This window comes from Lipophrys pholis, assembly GCF_963383615.2.
Source record: "Lipophrys pholis genome assembly, chromosome: 1".
Classification (NCBI taxonomy): Eukaryota; Metazoa; Chordata; class Actinopteri; order Blenniiformes; family Blenniidae; genus Lipophrys; species Lipophrys pholis.
This window is the reverse complement of record NC_137635.1, coordinates 6,094,406-6,112,694: the sequence shown is the minus strand read 5'-3', so window position 1 is coordinate 6,112,694 and position 18,289 is coordinate 6,094,406. Positions and strand designations below refer to the sequence as shown.

At 40.6% G+C, this 18,289-nt stretch overlaps 4 protein-coding genes across 6 annotated transcripts in view; all 4 read left to right on the top strand.

The window, feature by feature from the left end:
- Window positions 1-293: 293 nt before the first annotated feature.
- Window positions 294-1,647, top strand: LOC308113953 (parvalbumin, thymic-like; the record flags this gene model as incomplete). Its single annotated transcript, XM_080470538.1, has 4 exons — window positions 294-354; window positions 452-584; window positions 698-807; window positions 1,508-1,647. 4 exons carry the CDS (start codon window positions 294-296, stop codon window positions 1,534-1,536), a joined length of 333 nt encoding a protein of 110 aa, XP_080326664.1. The 3' UTR covers window positions 1,537-1,647.
- Window positions 1,648-5,927: 4,280 nt separating this feature from the next.
- Window positions 5,928-8,117, top strand: LOC308113946 (parvalbumin alpha). The gene is made up of 5 exons (XM_080470524.1): window positions 5,928-6,101; window positions 6,497-6,563; window positions 6,922-7,054; window positions 7,431-7,540; window positions 7,666-8,117. The coding sequence occupies exons 2-5, from the start codon at window positions 6,503-6,505 to the stop codon at window positions 7,689-7,691; spliced, it is 330 nt and encodes a 109-aa protein (XP_080326650.1). The 5' UTR covers window positions 5,928-6,101; window positions 6,497-6,502; the 3' UTR covers window positions 7,692-8,117.
- A 1,563-nt stretch (window positions 8,118-9,680) lies between these two features.
- Window positions 9,681-15,057, top strand: pvalb9 (parvalbumin 9). 2 transcript variants are annotated; one of them, XM_080477425.1, is made up of 5 exons: window positions 9,681-10,015; window positions 11,290-11,567; window positions 12,406-12,538; window positions 13,581-13,690; window positions 14,788-15,057. In XM_080477425.1, the coding sequence occupies exons 2-5, from the start codon at window positions 11,507-11,509 to the stop codon at window positions 14,811-14,813; spliced, it is 330 nt and encodes a 109-aa protein (XP_080333551.1). In that variant the 5' UTR covers window positions 9,681-10,015; window positions 11,290-11,506; the 3' UTR covers window positions 14,814-15,057. The 2 variants fall into 2 exon arrangements, with proteins under 2 accessions (XP_080333551.1, XP_080333550.1); XM_080477424.1 differs by having other exon boundaries at window positions 9,713-10,015; window positions 11,500-11,567.
- Window positions 15,058-17,350: 2,293 nt separating this feature from the next.
- Window positions 17,351-18,289, top strand: part of arhgap17a (Rho GTPase activating protein 17a) — a 32,348-nt gene continuing 31,409 nt past the window's right edge. For both annotated transcript variants that reach the window (XM_080458652.1, XM_080458651.1), the window contains exon 1: window positions 17,351-17,976. In XM_080458652.1, the coding sequence (XP_080314778.1) occupies window positions 17,924-17,976 (53 nt within the window). In that variant the 5' untranslated portion in view covers window positions 17,351-17,923. The remainder of the gene's footprint in view (window positions 17,977-18,289) is intronic.

Genomic DNA, 18,289 nt, shown 5'->3' with positions numbered 1-18,289 from the left:
TAAAGCGGTGGAAAAGTGCTCTATAGGTGACATCCATCACACACACACACACACACACACACACACACACACACACACACACACACACACACACACACACACACACACACACACACACACACACACACACACACACACACGCACACGCACACACACGCACACACACGTCTGAAGTGGTCAGCTGCAGGCGACAGCAGACAGAAGGACACTGGTGGTTTCTGACACTGTGTCTTGCATGTGAGAATCAGTGGTCACCTACTGCACAAGGCTGCAGCATCCACCACACCACCACCATGGCCATAACTGACGTCTTAGCTGCTTCAGACATCACTTCTGCTATTAATGCCTGCAAAGGTGAGACAAAAATAAAAACAACTCCTTTGTTTCTGTATTTCGCTGCAGGTGCATGATATCTTATCTGATCAAGAATCCTCTCTGCATTTATTTGCAGCAAAGGATTCTTTTAGACCGAAGATGTTTTTCAAAATAGTGGGTTTATCCAAGAAAGCGCCGGCGGAGATTGAGAGGGTCTTCAAGATCCTGGACCAGGACAAGAGCGGCTACATAGAACAGGATGAGTTACAGTTGAGTTTCACGCACCCCAAGGAGCAACACCCTCCTCGTGCAATTATCTGCATTGTTGACTCTTTGTTTGTTTGTTTGCTTGCTCGTGTGTTTCTTTGTCGTTCTCCGTCAGACTGTTCCTGCAGAACTTCTCCAAAGGAGCACGGCCTCTGACTGCCGCCGAGACCAGAGCGTTCCTCCTGGAGGGAGACTCGGACGGCGACGGGAAGATCGGCTGGGAAGGTACAAGGACTCAGTCTGTTAGATCATCACGAGCATTAGTGCAGCGCTACCGCAGAAAGAGTCCACTGCCATCAAATCCTAAATGTGGGCCAAAAAAAAAACCTTTATGTGTGGAAAAACATCATGTTTTGATTAAAGTTTTAAACTCCCTGCCTTGACGAGAGGCTCTCCTGTGATCTGATGGTTATTTCTATTGATTAACCTCGTATAAACAGGAGGAGTCTAAGTTTTCTTCCAGTTCCCCGTCACTGTAAGGACAATCTAAAGGTGAAATTAACCAAAGAAGAAAAATGGAATTAAATAATGTTCATTAAATAAATAAATAAATAAATAAATAAATAAATAAATAAATAAATAAATAAATAAATAATCATCCAACATTAATTTGCCAGTTTGAATCTCACCCAAAAAATGTTTTATGAATTTTTATTCTAACTTTTGTCTTTGAGAAGTCTTTTCTTTTGCACCGTTCTCATATTCGACTGAAGAGCAGCGATAGACTGGTCCCTCTTCTTTTTCCTTTTTTCCATTTTAACGAATAGAAAAATTAGGAAAGTTTGTCGATCTTTGGAGAGAAACTTATCAACAACTTATCACTTATTGCAAATGTCAAGGGAGAATTACAGACATGAAAATGTTGGCAGACATGAAAAAATACAATATAAATGTGTAAAATTGTGTCGTTTCTCTCTGTTTTCAGAGTTTTCTGCGCTCGTCAAGTCTGCATAAGGTCCTTAAAGGACTTGCTGTATGGCAGTAATCTCAGGGTGGACTTATTTTTATAACGTTCCCCAATAAATAACTTGGACTCATCGAGGGATCTAACGTGTTTGAACTTGCTTTATGTTTTAATGAACACCAAATAATAAAGTAAGTGAAGCACATGTAAAGTCGGTTATGTGTCTTTCTCTGCCAGAAGACTAATAAATCTTCTTTTCTCTCGTAACATTGTGGTGTGATTCTTTTTTCTAACCCTGCCTAATATCCAATGAGAGGCCTGTCAACATGCAGCAGAACACTGGCTCCTGTCTGGATGTTATATTGAGCACTGGGAGGCGTCCAGCCTGTCGGAGGCTTTGGTTTCTCCCATTAACAGCACGAGCAATTTTCCACTGTGCAAATGAAGTGTTTGTCATTCTGGCAACTTCGATTTGACACCTCAGGGGTAGTAATTTGTTGTGAATGATATGTTTACACTTAGAAAACATATACACAAGACAAATCCATTTTCCTCAGAAGAAGAAGAAGCAGAAGAAGAAGAAGAAGAAGAAGAAGAAGAAGAAGAAGAAGAAGAAGAAGCGCTGACAAAAGAATTATGTTATTCTATTATATCCAGTCAAAACTTAACACATTCAATTAGTCTTCCATTATGAACATATTTTAAATAAGTCTCACAGCTACTGCATCATCCGCCTCCCTGACTCATCGGATTCGTGCATGTTGTGTTCATCTGCATAGACAATGAATATAGTATTTGTTTAACTTCCAGACAAAGCAGCTTGTTCTTATCTATAAAGAACAGCATTTATCAATCAAAAAGTAGTTTAAACTTTAAATTTTAAACTTCGAAAACAAATAGAAATCATCATCATCATCATTGGTTTTTTTTTTTTTCATTTTATGATATACTGTAAATGAGAAACACATACCATTTACGAAATTAACCCAACAAAATGAGAACTGCCTTTGAAATGTAACTTAAGTGAGATAATAGTAGCGTTAGTAATACAACATGCTTTTATTTTGGTCTTGGTCTCTTGCAAGATGTATTAGATTATTGCAATTTTAATACATTACTCCTTGTAATCATTCTCATTTTTCACTAATCTAAATGCATTTTCATAAGCTTCATTTTAAATTCCTAACTATTTGCTTTTTGTCTTTTAAATTCACTTTTATTTTCTCAATAGCTCGCTTTATTTCTATTATTTTAATCACATTTTCTGCATTAATTTGCCTCTATGAAGCCTTGTGTATTAACGGTGGTGTACAAATAAACATCCAAACTCTTTGCAGCCCCCGATGGAATTCACAGAACTTATAATAAAACCACTCGTATAGAATATTAACAACACAAGGCTTGAAGTCAGTGATATTGAAGTACTGGATCCTCGTTACTGATGCATTCATATACAGGTGTTTATGTTGTAGTGAAAGTCTATTTACTGTTTTGCAACACGTACTCTATGACCGCGCTGGGTTGTTGTGGCACAGTACAAATACTTTGTTATTGTACTTGAATAGAGTCTTTTTCTGACATTTCTTTTTTCTATCCTGGATGAATGTGACAATAACAGACTGAAAACTTTGTGTGTTGGTCAGTGGCTTTAATGCATAACAGACATGGAGAGAAGTGAACAAGACAGAGCAGATTGAGAATACAGCCCAAATAAGAGAAAATTACTTGAAATTACTTTTCAAAAAAATCTACTTTTTTTTACTTTTATACTATAATTCTTTTATCCTCAGTCTTACTTTTACACAGGTACAGTATTTGCAGTCATAGATGTTTGAAAAGATCGTATCCGCCCCCACACCTGAATGAGTATAAAGATCCAAAGAATAAAGTACTCACAAACAGGAAAAGGTTGTAGTACATTATTTCTGGCGTCAGTGGTTCCCTGTACCTTACTCCTGTGGTAGGAAATGAAGCATCCAGAGTCGGCACACTGGATCAATACCAGCCACCGTCCGGCTTTTTTTGGCATGTCGGTCCTAACCACTACAAGCTCGAAATGTTTATTGGTGTGAGTTGCAGACGAGGGGCTGCCCGGGCGGGACACAGTTGGATGGGAGGCTGAGAGGCTGGCTCTGCTGGTCGCGGGGAACCAGGTGGTCTGGCAGGGCTGCAGGGGAGATACTTGCAGTGAGCCAGCAGAGAAATGCTGCAACGGGGGATAGAGTGTCCGGGCGAGCACATTTACAGGACTTCTGTCCACCAGACACATTTATTGGTGCACTTTTCTCTGCAGGGTGGAGGAGGGTCACAGGGGGAATATGGGTCACTTCTATTTCTGCTGCAGGAGCAGCACAAACTTCTGCAAATTGATGTCACATTTATGTGAAATATTTCATTCAGAGGAGATCATAAAACTTAACATTTCAACTGGTTACGTTAATTTCACATTCTAAACGTGTTAAAAATTGCTGATCTATATTTCACTTGTGCATTTCAGCATATGAACATAGTACTGTTCCCTTTGCTGCATCAAATTACAGGCCTTCATGGTTTTACTTGATGGGTCTCGTCCCCACACCGCGAGATATTTGTAATATAAGCCTGATATTGCAGAAGGGCAGGAATAGTTGCAGTGTCTTATGGCTGAGTCGTTCGAGGTGAGAGACCTCAATTGACCAAGTGTGAGTGTTAAAGGCTGGGAGGTTGCTTTAGGATCTTTCCAGCCGATTTACTGACCAGAGAAAAACTTCTGTATGTGCAAATATTGTTGAATGCGTGTCTGTGGAGACAGCGTCTGAGACAACAGAACGTAAAGCGACATATTAGAGGTCAGTTCCCGACGTGAAGCAGTTCTTCATGCGACATGTAATTTAAAAAGTTGAAATGTGATTGCACACTGATCTTGCACCAACTCCACACCAAAGCATTCACAGGAACATCTCAATGCTGCCACCTCATGTACAACGGGAACAACAACAGCCTTCATCAAACATGGCCAGGAAAGACCCTTGGAGCAGGTCCACAGATAATTTCATTGTTTTGATTGTGACTGAGCAGCTCAGGTCATTACGCAACCCCCCCATGAGTGTTAAGATGATGATGATAATGGCCGTGATGATGATGATGATGATGATGATGATCATGACGGTGTTGCTGATGATATCAGCTTTCAGTGTTTCCCAAAATAGCATCATAAATAGTTTCATCACCATAAGGAGAAATGGTCTGAATATGTGTAAGAGGTCCAGAAATAAGAGCTGGCAGACGCTTCTGTTCTGCATGCAAGTCAATGGCAGCGATGTACTACTGAATAAAAACACTTTGATTAATTCCAAAGCTCACCAATCAACCTGCTGCCGTGTCCCACACTGTAACACACACTGGGATCGCAGGCCTCCAGGTTAAAGCGTTTCATTAGCGTGTCAGTTGTGGGTTTTAGTTTTTTTTCAGTATTCCCCTGATCGTTTCAACATACATGAAGAAACTTTGCAGAGTTGTGTTTCTAACGTGAAGCACATCTGAACTTAAATTTAAAAGGAAAGATAGGTAAAGAAAGTCTGAGGATTTGTATATACCGAAAACTTTCTTAAACTTATTTTTTTATGTAATTTAGTTTGTATAGTCGATACTGCTATTATGTTAAGCCACTGAAAAAAAATACTTGAAGTGTTGATTAATAAACTGATGAAACTCTACTCATTGTCTCACTTTGAAAACTGCTGACTAACTCTAAAGTGAGTGACACACACACACACACACACACACACACACACACACACACACACACACACACACACACACACACACACACACGCACACACACACATGCACACACACACACACATGCACACGCACACGCACACGCACACACTCACGCACACACACACACACACACACACACACACACACACACACACACACACACACACACAGAAGCATAGACTCAATGCAATCAACAAAACTTAATGTCTTTAAAATACATTTATTAATGAAATCTGCTCAAATCAACATCCGACAAGGTCGTTTTAAAGGCACCGTTTGTTTTACAAACCTCACCGTCACCACAGTTTAATAAATAAAAAGAAAGTTGAGGAAATTAATCCATAAATTAGGTGAAAAGTCTTTATTATAACACAGTGCCATGCAAAGTCTCTCAACAAGTCAGAAGATAATATATTCAACACAAAACTTAAGACGCAGCTAAAACCAAACCAGCATGATCTGTCTCAGACGATCATACTCAAGGTAAGAGTTTTACCTCCTGACTTCTCGCTGCTCTGCAGAGTTTAACAGGCTGCAGAGTATGTTTCACCCAAATCAGCAGCGTATATTATTAGCCGAATGCAATATCAAGCACTTTTGCATAGGCCTACACTTAGCCTACCATTTAAGCATCTTCATTTATGTACGTATAAATAGAACAGCTCTGTCCACTGGACACATTTTTTTGACTGACTGCTTTGACTGCTTTGCACACAGTGTCTATTACATCGCCTATGCATCATATTTCGGGCTGGTGAAGGTATATAAGCCCGGGAGCGTCGCCCACAGCCCCACTGCAGTCAGCAGATTCATCTGAGCGAATCCTCTCTAGTCTTTAGAGATAACCTGAAAGGTGAGTTTCACTGAGGAGCGGCAGACCTGTAGGCAAGTCCAGCTTCTTCCCTCTGAGAGAGTCCCAGGGCTTCGACTTCATGCAAACGGGATCTAAAGCCAGCGCATATATGAAGCCCAGATTTTGTTTTTGGACTAACAAAGGAACAAAGATTGAAGAGATTGATTCGTCTGCTTTTGGAGAGAAAAAAAATTGGACTACTTTCTCTTGTCATTTGTGCCTTGGAATACTGAGAGGGAGGGACTGTGACATTGCACTGCATGGCTCTTTAAGGTCTTCTTTAAAAGCAGTGAGATTAGTCGAACCTTAAAGTAAAACTGCTTCACCCTCTTCTTGCTTCTTTGCCATAACTGAACTGATGAACTGATGACTTGTCCTCTGCTCTCCTCCCTCAGTTAAAAATGGCATTCGCCGGAATCCTGAACGACGCTGATATCACTGCAGCCCTTGCGGCCTGCCAAGGTAAACCCGCCGTGACACTGTGGCAGACCCAGGCGGAATCCAGACATGCACCAGAGCAATAAATGAGGTCTTCAGTCGACTCAGGAGTGCACAAGGCCGCAAACAACTGAATCTGCACCTTGAGATTTTTGCAACAGCATCACTAGAGTCTAGATGCAAATAGCACAAACACATAGAATAAGCTTTTTCTAAAACTGCTGAATATCTTGGCAGAAAGGAAAAACAAAAAAGATTCTCTGTTTCAGTCGGAGTGAAAAACTAAAAAACACACAAGTTATCTGAAAGAAAAAAGCTGCACACGTGTAAAACCTTCCCTGGCTTTCCTCTGACACGCTTCTCCTCCTCCATCTTCTCGCAGCTGCCGACTCTTTCAAGCACAAGGAGTTCTTCGCTAAGGTCGGCCTGTCCAGCAAGTCCGCAGACGACGTCAAGAAAGCCTTCGCAGTCATTGATCAGGACAAGAGTGGCTTCATTGAGGAGGATGAGCTGAAGTAAGCGGACCTCTTCTTGAATTTCACCTCCTTGAAACTCCTGCAGCCTCAGGGATCCTCTTTCCTTGTTGGAGCATAGCGGATTCAAAGTGATGTCAGGCGCTGGCAGAGTCTGAAAAGCAGAAACTCAATGCCGACACGCTTCTCTGGCACCTGGCACTGTTTGGCCGCCGGGGAAGCAGAGGAAGCACCACCAGGGAAAGTCGTCTAAGAGCCTTGAGGCTTTGGAAGCAAGTCAGAGTCGATTTTAGTGACGAAAGACCAGACGCAAAGAGAGCGACTCGGGAAAATTCTTAACCATAACACGCAGGGGTAGTCTACAAGCTTCCTACCATCTCCCTACCATGAGTCTAATCCCTCTGGTCCTCCCCCTCAGGCTGTTCCTGCAGAACTTCTCTGCCGGTGCCAGAGCTCTGACCGACGCTGAGACCAAGGCGTTCCTCAAGGCCGGTGACTCTGATGGTGACGGCAAGATCGGAGTTGATGGTGAGGAAGATCCTCCTTTAATGATTGAGAAGAGCAATGCAAAGCCTTCCTGAGCTCTTCACCTGAACCTTCTCTCTCTCTCTCTCTCTCTCTCTCTCTCTCTCTCTCTCTTTCTCTCCCTGCAGAGTTCGCTGCCCTGATCAAGGGTTAAATGGACAAACTGACCAACAACTGACTTCATTACTCCAAAGGAACCACTTGAGCCAAGTCACACTCCTCCTCTCCTTCTCCTCTTCCCTCTCACTCTTTCTCTCTTCAGCTCTCCACACCACTTTTATACACATGACTCCCTCGCCCCGACTACGGACAAACCCTTTCTGTCTCTCTCTCTCTCTTTCCCTCTCTCCCTCTCTCTCTCCTTCTGACTATGCTCACCCCAATGCTGCCCACGATGAATGTACCTGACTAAGTGTATGGCGTGGCTGTCTTGTGTCTTTCTCTCTCTCTCAACCACTTCTGTCGTCCTTTTACTACGCGAGTTTTTCTTACTACGAGATCAGTAATGATGCACTTTTCTGGGAAACGGACGGACGATGAGAAAAAAATGAAAATAAAAGATTCTTTTTCAGTAACAAAAGTCTGAGCCTTGTCTTCAATCCAACATTCCTTCGCACGACGCATGAACTAACTGAGCAAATGGAAGCAGGAGTTTCTCTCAACAATGAGCAAAATCATTTAAAGTGCAAGCTTTAGGAATTAAATCTATTTAAAGAAAGTCTAAATGAGCTAAAGCGAACCACTTCATATGGATCAGTTATCAAAACCAGAATAATAGAGAGAACACAAAGCTAAATATCACAAACGTCTTCAGTCATAGATGCAGGAAAGTGATGCAGTCATATTCACATGAAGATCCACAACTTTGAGTTACAGAGTGGATTCCATTTGAAAATAAGACTTGACGTCATGGGAAATGGTTTTTATGCAAACTCCTATTAATGTCTATAGATCAGCAACAACAACAATAATTCTGAAGTTACAGCACAGAGAGTACCAGACACTTTTAAACGTGTCTGCATTTCAAATATGTTTATTAAAAGACCTGTCATCTGATCTTAATTGTCTTTGGCAACTGTGTAAATATCTGCACTGTACTTACATGACGCAACCACAGTGTGGCGCCAACAAGTCACCAACGTTGGCTGGTACACAACGCAAACACAGAATAAATTAAAAGAGTGTGTTTTAGATGTGAAGTGAATAGTCCACCTTTTCTGTGAGTGTGAGACTCCAGAAAAAAAAACCCGCCATTACTCACAGAGTGTGGAGTCAAAGTGTGAGGAATAATGAGATTTATTCCCCCTGGTTCTCGTTACAAACAGCAGTGTTAATGCCTTTAGTGCTGACTGGATTCACCAGAGACTCTGCAGTGTCAGATGCTCGGAAAGGGATTTCCCCCCCTGAAGGCTACAAACTCATCGGTTCACATGCAAGACAAACACCCCCAGTCTGTCACCCTGCAGTGTTATAAACTCCTACAGGACGCATTTTGAGCTGCAAGTCATCAAAATATAGTTTATAGATTCAAGCGATAGTAACTGGTTTAAAATTGTGTGTCCTCTTTTTGCCTTTTGCCACGACTACTCTGAACAAACATTTAGATTTTTAGTTACAGGGGTAAAGGATTTTCCAATCCATTCTTGAATTGGATAGATTAAAAAATATCTACTTTTAAAAATATTTCTGGATGTTTTCCACAGTTAGAACCTGAAATAATGTGACACGGTGTGATCGCTGGCAATATTAAATGACTGTTTTTGTTTTGCATCACTAAAAGCTGCTTAATCTGTGGAAAAGCTCCCCAGCAGCACCGACTAATGTTGAGGGAAACAATGTAAGCAAACATTGGGGGGATTGGGGGGGGATTAGTTGCAATTTTATTACTCTGTGCCTGCCTCTATTTTAAATAAAATCTCTAATGTATATCTGCTGCTTACGTGAAAAAAGCATCAGTCAGATGTTAGAATACTAAATAGATAAATTATAGACATCAAATGCTTGGTGGGGTCAGACAGATTTGGAAGATTATTTACAAAAAGATAAAAATAAAAAGAGCTGATTAAAATTCAGATGTCTATAAGCTTTCAGGTAGAGAGAGAGAGAGAGAGAGAGAGAGAGGGAGGGAGAGAGAGAGAGAGAGGGAGAGAGAGGGAGAGAGAGAGATGATTGGATGAATCCCTCAGAGTTATGACAGTGAAGGAGAAGATGAGAGGAGCCGATATGAACAGTAAAGATTGAGCAGGTGAGGAACTGGAGAAGGAGGCTCCTGGCTGCAGGAACATTTGATCCTCGCTCAGGTTGGAAACTTAAGCATCCTCTGGTGCATCCAGCTCCAAGTATATAAGCCTGATCCAGCTGTCAGAGGACACCACAAAGCCTTATTTATCTGCTGCTGCTGCTGCTGCTGCTGTTGCTGCTGCTGCTGCTGCTGCTGCTGCTGTTGCTGCTGCTGCGCCGAGGAGACCCACAGCACAGGTGAGTCCCAGCTGCAGGTGGAGGGACTCCTTCACCTCCACATTTACGACCACAGGCTGGAACTCTCAGCAAAGTTTAGTTTGCACCTTGAAAGTTGTTATATAAGAAAAGTCTCATCTGGTCGTGTCAAAAGTCTTTCTTTTAAGACCATTAAAATCTGATTCCTGTAAAAATAGGTTATGATTAAAACTTATATGTAAGACACGCAAATAAAACCTAATCTCTTTGGTTCCAGAGGACTGAACATACAATTTTAGCAGTAAGTCTTTACAGTTTATATACTTTACTCACTTGACTTACTGCTAAAATTGTATGTATATATATGAAATAAAATTGTATGTATATATAGGAATATATATATATATATATATATATATATATATATATATATATATATATATATATATATATATATATATATATATATATATATATATATATATACTTTATATACTTTTTACATATTACATATTAAACATCCATTTGGAAAATTCTAATTTTCAAACGTATTTATTTTTGGGGGGAAACTTAGAGGAGCTGGCTGAGCCTAGTTTAGTGCTGTTTTTTTTAAAAATGTATTTCTGAACATGTAAAAAACATTCTTTAAAGAAACAAGTGAAACAAACAGAATGAAATATTAAACAAAAAAGGTGACCCTCATCTAAATGAGTGATCCAGAGATCAGTTGACACACTCTCCAAGTTTATTTTATTTATTTTTAACACAAAATATTAGGGGTTAATAGTTAACATGGCTCACATTCAGTGCTCAGGAATTTCTTGGTTATTTTTTTATTTTCTCAAATGTTATTTTATTAAATGTTTTTTTTTTTTTGGGGTGGGGTATTTGGGTCCATGATTAATTGTGTTTTATAAGTATACCAAATAAATGAATAGTTTTGTGGATCAAACTGAGCAGTAAAGGATTCAGTCAGGACGAGTTCTCACAATTACTTTTCATAGTTTGTTCCATTTTTTTTTTTCATCTACCAAAAATGTAAAGGTTAACAAAAGGTCAAATGTTTTAACAATTAGATTTGAAAAGATAATATCTTTGTGATCATATCTCAAAGGTTTATTGCTCAAGAGAAGCAAAAAGTAATTATCTTTTAATATTTTTGGTGAAAACGCTGTTGTTTTTTAACTCCTTCAAATAGTGTGTTTCAGATTCAGGCTTTGAGGTTATAACTGCTTGGAGGTTTTTTGTTATTCCTTATATATATGTATTTAAAAAAAAAAATCTAGTTTCTAATTTTTTCATCTTGTGTCCCTCAGAGCCAATTATTTGGTACAGCCCACCCGGCCCAATTAAACAGATGAAGGCAGGCAAATAGCCTCAGTGATTAACATGCTGCCAAGGGAAATCCAATTAGGAAACTCAATGATGCAGGCATAACAAAATAATTATGTCCTTCAATCAAAACAAATTATTATATATTTTTTTTCATTTCCCAAATCATGAGAGACTTTTCTGTCGCCTTCCAGGAACAACATGTCGCTCAGCTCCATTCTCTCAGCCGAGGCCATTGAAAATGCTGTGAAGGACTGTCAAGGTAACACACACACACACACACACACACACACACACACACACACACACACACACACACACACACACACACACACACACACACACACACACACACACACACACACACACACACACACCAGAGGTTAGCGAAGTGATCCAATGCCCAGAAGGTCATTGGTTCAACCCCTGGACTTGGTAGACGTTTCGGGGGGGGAAAGTGAAAGTCACACACAACTGTGCCAACCCGAATACTCCGGGTGCTGCTCGTTCAGAAAGGATTAAACACAGAGGATGAATTTCAATGTCCATAACAGGTCAAACAGAGATATTTCTTCTAGATATCCCTCCCTGCCTTCGCCATGATTCCCCCCAACGTCCGTGACTTCACAGTCATACTGTACAGCACAATGTAGAGCAGGCGTCCCCTCAGTACGAGCAGCAACTGGCTGAAGTTACATCCATTTATGATTAAATTGACAATAATCCACAATTCATCAATCCAGCTACTCATAATCTGTTTTTGCAGTCACATTTAGGCCTTAAAGGTACATAATCTCCTCTGCAGCTGCACCATTTTCGGTATCCCCTTCACTAAATATCCTGCTTTTAGTCTGAATTTGAAAAGGTTTTTTGTTTGTTTTTTTTAAATCATCTTGCCTGTTTTTTGGTGAATGCACGTGTGTGTTGGCCTTAAAAAGATGAAAAATCCTAATCTCCTCATTGGCTCGGCAAACCCCGAGGTTTCCTGACCTGTGTGTGTGTGTGTGTGTGTGTGTGTGTGTGTGTGTGTGTGTGTGTGTGTGTGTGTGTGTGTGTGTGTGTGTGTGTGTGTGTGTGTGTGTGTGTGTGTGTGTGTCCAGCTCCGGACTCATTCTGCCACAAGAAGTTCTTCCAGCTGTGCGGCCTGTCCTCCAAGACACCCGAGGAGGTCAGGGGTGTCTTCGGGCTCCTGGACGAGGACAACAGCGGCTTCATCGAGGAATCCGAGCTCAAGTTAGTAAAACGATACGGATGCTTGGATGTCTGCTCCGTTTGTCTGGCAGTGACCTCACAGAAACATTGAATCGTATCATCTCTCTCTCTCTCTCTCTCTCTCTCTCTCTCTCTCTCTCTCTCTCTCTCTCTCTCTCTCTCTCTCTCGGCTTTTCTTCTTCTGACTTCTCATGTGCCACTGAAAACCATCATCCATTCAGTCTAGCTGTATTTGATTAATTCATACATGTGCACACACACAAACACACATGCAGGCATACATATGACACAAAAGGCCATATGATTAAATGTGTAGTGATTAAATGCACCGTAAGCATCAGTTCTTTTATGTATTTAACACAGTAAATCATGCAGTTAGATATAGCTTTATTGTCATTCACACATACACAGCAAACATACCACCTATACAAATAGATTAGTATAGGTGGAACTTGTATTTATATATTCATCATAAATTTAGACCATACTTTTGTACAGTTGTATGTTTTTAATGGTTCACTATGTCACTATTTCATTTTTTTTTTCATTATTTTTCTTAGGAGGACCACAACTGATTTTTTTAAATATGTTTTTAATTATTATTATTTAAATTTTTAAGAGGACCACAACTGAATTTTTTGTGTTTTTTTTTTATTATTATTATTATTATTTTTTTTTTTTTTATGAGGACCACAATGGAAATAAGTGTTATTTTTGACTTTTTTGTGTCGTCTTTGGTTCCTTTACATGTCATCAAAATGATTAATATATATGTGTATGTTTTATTTTATATGTAAAAAAAATCCAAATAAATTCATTCATTCATAGGTGCATACAAGAACTCCATTTTACTGTAAAGGCTCAACTTAGGCTTTTTAAAAATACAATAACAATAAAAGTAGAAAACACACAGACACACAGACACACTGTCGCCTTGTACTGATGCTTTGAGCCGTTTCCTGATAATCCTGGGCAAACGGTTATGTAATCCATCGTTTTGTGGCGAAAGCCGAGGATGGACTCATAAATATTTGCACAAAACAGGTGATCTGAATGTGTGCAGGTACTTCCTGCAGCGGTTTGTCCCGGGGGCTCGGACGCTGACCGAAGCAGAAACCAAGAGCTTCATCTCAGCGGCCGATGACAACAACGACGGCAGAATTGGAGTCGAGGGTCAGTATCTGATTCCTTGGAAGACATGATCTCACTGGGTGGAATACAATACAATATAATATAATACAATACATTATTTACAACACAACTTCATTAGGAGGAGGAGGAGGAGGAGGAGGAGGAGGAGGAAGCAGACAGGCTGTGTCCACATGGATTAGTTTGTTGACTCCTAACACAGCCAGGAGCAAAGTTTACCAGAATAAACATGAGGTTTTATCCAAAAGACTCCGTTTTAGACTGGATGACCTTCCTGTTACTGGACTAAAAGTTCAGACTTGAATATTACAATGGAAACAAACTGCTTTAAACTCCCTGACAAATCAGTTGAGATGTTCAACTGGTGTTAATAACTATCCACAGTAACTCAACGTGTCACAGAATGTAATCTAGGCTTGTCCAACTTTAACTATAAAGAACTTTAAATCAACTACAGCTGAATTAAAATGTTGTACATAAATAGACATAAAAAAAAATATGTATTTCCATTTGTTCCTGAAAAGTGAGGATCTTAAATAAAATAGCACAAATATGTCATTGACAAGAAATCTCACATGAATGTAAAGATTTATTTTACATTCTAATGCTGTTTAGGGAACAAATTGTGCTTTATTTCCTGCAACGGGCCTGAAGTTCACATATCGCTTATGTCTCTACACAGTTAGATCAAGAGCTGATGTGCACTCGTGCAGAGTGTTGGCACGACTATAGTGTTTTTAAAAAAATTTGCACTTTACTGAATTATTTCAAACCATCAAATCTTGACGACAGTGAACAATAAACTTGGCGCTTATCGTTGCAGAAAACACACAGACACTTTGCTCTCCAATATGTTGGATTATTTGTCCATCATCCTGTCATCAGCAACTCGACTTATCTTACATAACAGGATGAAAGATTAAGACAGTCCAGCCCAGATCAGCCTTGTTTGGGTTTATTTTGTTTTATTTTCCGGTGTCTGCTCAATAGTATTTGGAGGGGATCAGCATAAGGTTTGTCTGAGATCTCAATATTAGAATATAGCAAAGGTAGATGTGTGTGTTAATATTTGGTGATTTATTCTATTTTATTTTCTGTCCATATGATTTATTTTTCTCTAGAGTTCCAAACCATGGTCCTGTCCTGAGTGTGGAGGATGAAAAAAGTCTCCAGGTCCTCATGCACCTTCCCGCCTCTTGTCTTTTGACCCCAGCATTACCTCCCAGGGATTACCTCTGTTTTCCATTACTCTCTGTGTGCACTCCTTGGTTTTAAATGGCCTTTTGTCATGTTAAAAACAGCCGCTTGCGTTGCATGTGTTCACTGCGTTGGTCCATGTTTTTGTGTCTGTTCTTCTCTCTCCTCTGTCCATGAAAGAAATAAAGTCATGGAAACATAATGGAGTGTCGGCACATATTATTTTATACAGAAATCAGATATTCATGAATGAGTCAGATGATGTCTCTGTGCTTTGTACCAGCAAATATGACATATAAGTGAATCTTTTTAAAATGTATAACGTACTTGGTGTGCTTGCACACAAGGGATTCTCTACCAAGGACTAACTTATGTTTTGCTGGGAGGTCGATATTTATTTCCCTCAATAAGAGGCACAACTTCTTATAACTTTTACATTGTTTTGGGGGGTTTTCAAAATGCTTTCTCAACTGATATGCTGCCTGTTGCCATAATCAGTAAACCATAAACATTCGAGTTTTTTACTTTCAATGGAAGTGGGCAAACTTACAAATTCAGGAGGGGATCAAAGAATTATTTCCCCTACTGTATATTCGCTCCAGTTCAGTGCAATTATCCCCCCTTGTGGATTAATTGGTGTACTACACCCACAAACACTACAATGTGTGTATAGAACACACATTGTGGTAATTTTTTTATGAATTATAAATTTAATATTGAATACATGTAATTTGATTAAAAGTCAAAAATGTGTTCGAATATAGGTAGAAGAGATTCATACTGATTATTAAAACTCACTTCATGATTTTAGCTTAATTGTAAGAATAGTTTATATTAGGAATGTTATTGGAGCACAATGTTAATACCGAAAAGACACAATGGATTCAAACTCAAAAGTACTTTTGTTTTCTCAAGAAACAGACTTAAAGACACTTTACTACTTTAAACAAGAGAAAACCAGGGGACTCGTAACTTGGAACGTGCAGAGTTGGAAGAATGAGTCTAAATTTCGTCTAACATTTCTCATAAAAACTAATGAAACGTAAACATTAAACAATAAACTGATGAAAGCTTTATTCCTCCCCCTCTTCGCCCAGGCTGCTCTTTGTCAAGATATAATAATAAACATGTTCACCAACCTAATGACGAACTCACTCTGCAGGGCCACTTGCTGCAGTACTCCGGAAGGCCGGAAGATGTCACTGTCTGTATAATGTAGCGCATGGCACTCACGCTGCGGTTCTTCACTCTGCGGGTCCTCAGTCTGCTGCCTCCGGCTATGCAGAGACATACCTCTGGAGCAGGGATCCCCTACCCTGGTCCTCGAGGGCACCTGTCCTGTATGTTTTAGCTCCTCCCAGTTGCAGCAGCACACTTGACCGCAATGAGGGGCTCGTTATTGGGCTTTTTCACAACCTTGGTGATGACATCATCATTAGATTCAGGTATGCTGAAGCAGGGAGAGAGCTAAAACATGCAGGACACATTTGTAAATTGTAAGAAAAAATAAAAGGATTTTTAGTTTAGTATTCCTGTAATGATTTACTGGTACTGCTGTATGAATATGTATAAAGTATTTTGGATCGAGGACATTGCAACAGTGTTGTTTCACTCCCTCAGTACCTTCAATTTGTTATATTACACAACCGAACTGTAGTATATTTTATTGTTATTTTTTAAGTGCATTTGTATTTGACCACATTTGTACTCAAATAAAAACGTTTTAATCTGATTTGTTATTTGCTTATTTATGTTTCTGTTTATCCCCAGCCACATTATGCAGCGGTGTGATTTACCAGTACCAGTACCAGTACCAGTACCAATTCACTTGTAAGTGAGGTCCGATGCAGTTTGTTCACACTGTGAAAAACTTCAGACTATCCAGCAGAGCAAACATAGGATTTGAACCAAACAGGGTGGTGCAGTTAAGTAGAATCCAAAAAGGTTAGAAAGATCTTATGGGAAGATATGGAGCGATGATGAGGTGGAAGTACTTATGGTCAGAGTGGTCAGGGATGGATTTCCGTTTTCAGTCCTGGATCAGATTGTTAAGATATGTGCTTTTATATAGACGATTGTTTTGTGTTCTTATAACAGTGATATATAGTATACAAAATAAAAGTGATTTATGTGCCACCTAAAGAGAAGCACATCATTCATCTTAGTGACTCCAATGATTTTTTTTTCCAGCTCCGCTACTGTAAATATATAAATTATTGTGTATATATAAGTATACAGTAGTAACATATCAGTTTGATGCACCCGGAGGCTTTCTGCATTTCTTTTGTTTATTGTTTCCTACAGTGAAAAGTTTCCACCTTTGCCAGCAGTGTGTGTGTGTGTGTGTGTGTGTGTGTGTGTGTGTGTGTGTGTGTGTGTGTGTGTGTGTGTGTGTGTGTGTGTGTGTGTGTGTGTGTGTGTGTGTGTGTCCAGGGGGAGGTCCGGCTGATGCTCTCACGTTATTTCCTGCTGCTCTCTCACTGTGCAGACAGACAGTGGCAGAGGTGAGCTACAGGCTGCTGCTGCTTCTCGGAGCTCCCCGCTCGGCTGTGCTCGGCTCCGTTCGGCTCCGTTCGGCTGTGCTCGGCTGTGCTCGGCTCCACTCGGCTCGGCTCTGGGAAAAAGCGGCCGTGGTATTATCCACGTTAGCTCGTCGGCTAACGGTCAGCACAGCTAACCGAGCAGGGGGGCGGGGGAGTCATGAAAAGCCGGCGGAGTCAGTGAAAGTCAGTTGCGGCTCCACTCCTGCACTTTAATGTGCGCGGACACACAGAAAAGGAGGTTTACGGATCATTCCGTCGCCCCCGGCGGAAACTTTTCTCTAGGATTTCCACTGGGGAACGGCTAGCCGCGGGGGCTAGCGAGGCTACGGACTACTTTTAATTGGCTTCGGCTGCTCCATGGCTCCGGCTCGCTGCTCCCTGTCATAGCGACAGTTCGGGGATAGGGGGGTGGGGTGGGGGGGTATTTTCGGGAGAGGCCCTGCGAACTTCATGACGAGCCGAATCCCGGGTTTGAAGCGTAACTTCGGAAGAGGAGCCCGACACAAGGGGACCGAAGATGAAGAAGCAGTTCAATCGGATGAAGCAGCTCGCCAATCAGACAGTTGGCAGGCAAGTAGCGCGGTCCGCGTCGCCCACTGCCCCGATTCTCTTTAGCAAACTAGCGAACCACACTTTCTCTTTTCTGACTCTCACTGCTGGAGGACCTAATCCCACTTTTAATCCCTCATTCTTTCCCCCCGAAGTTATGTTTAAAGAGAGGATAATCACCTTTACAGTCATTAGTGATGGTCGTGTGGACACGGTCAGTGAACTCATCAGTTGCTTTCAGTGGCTCAGGTTTAATGACTCATGAAAAAAATAAAAGCGATGGCACATTATTTTGTTCAAGAGGCTTTAAAAGTTGTGATGGAGTTCTGGACTA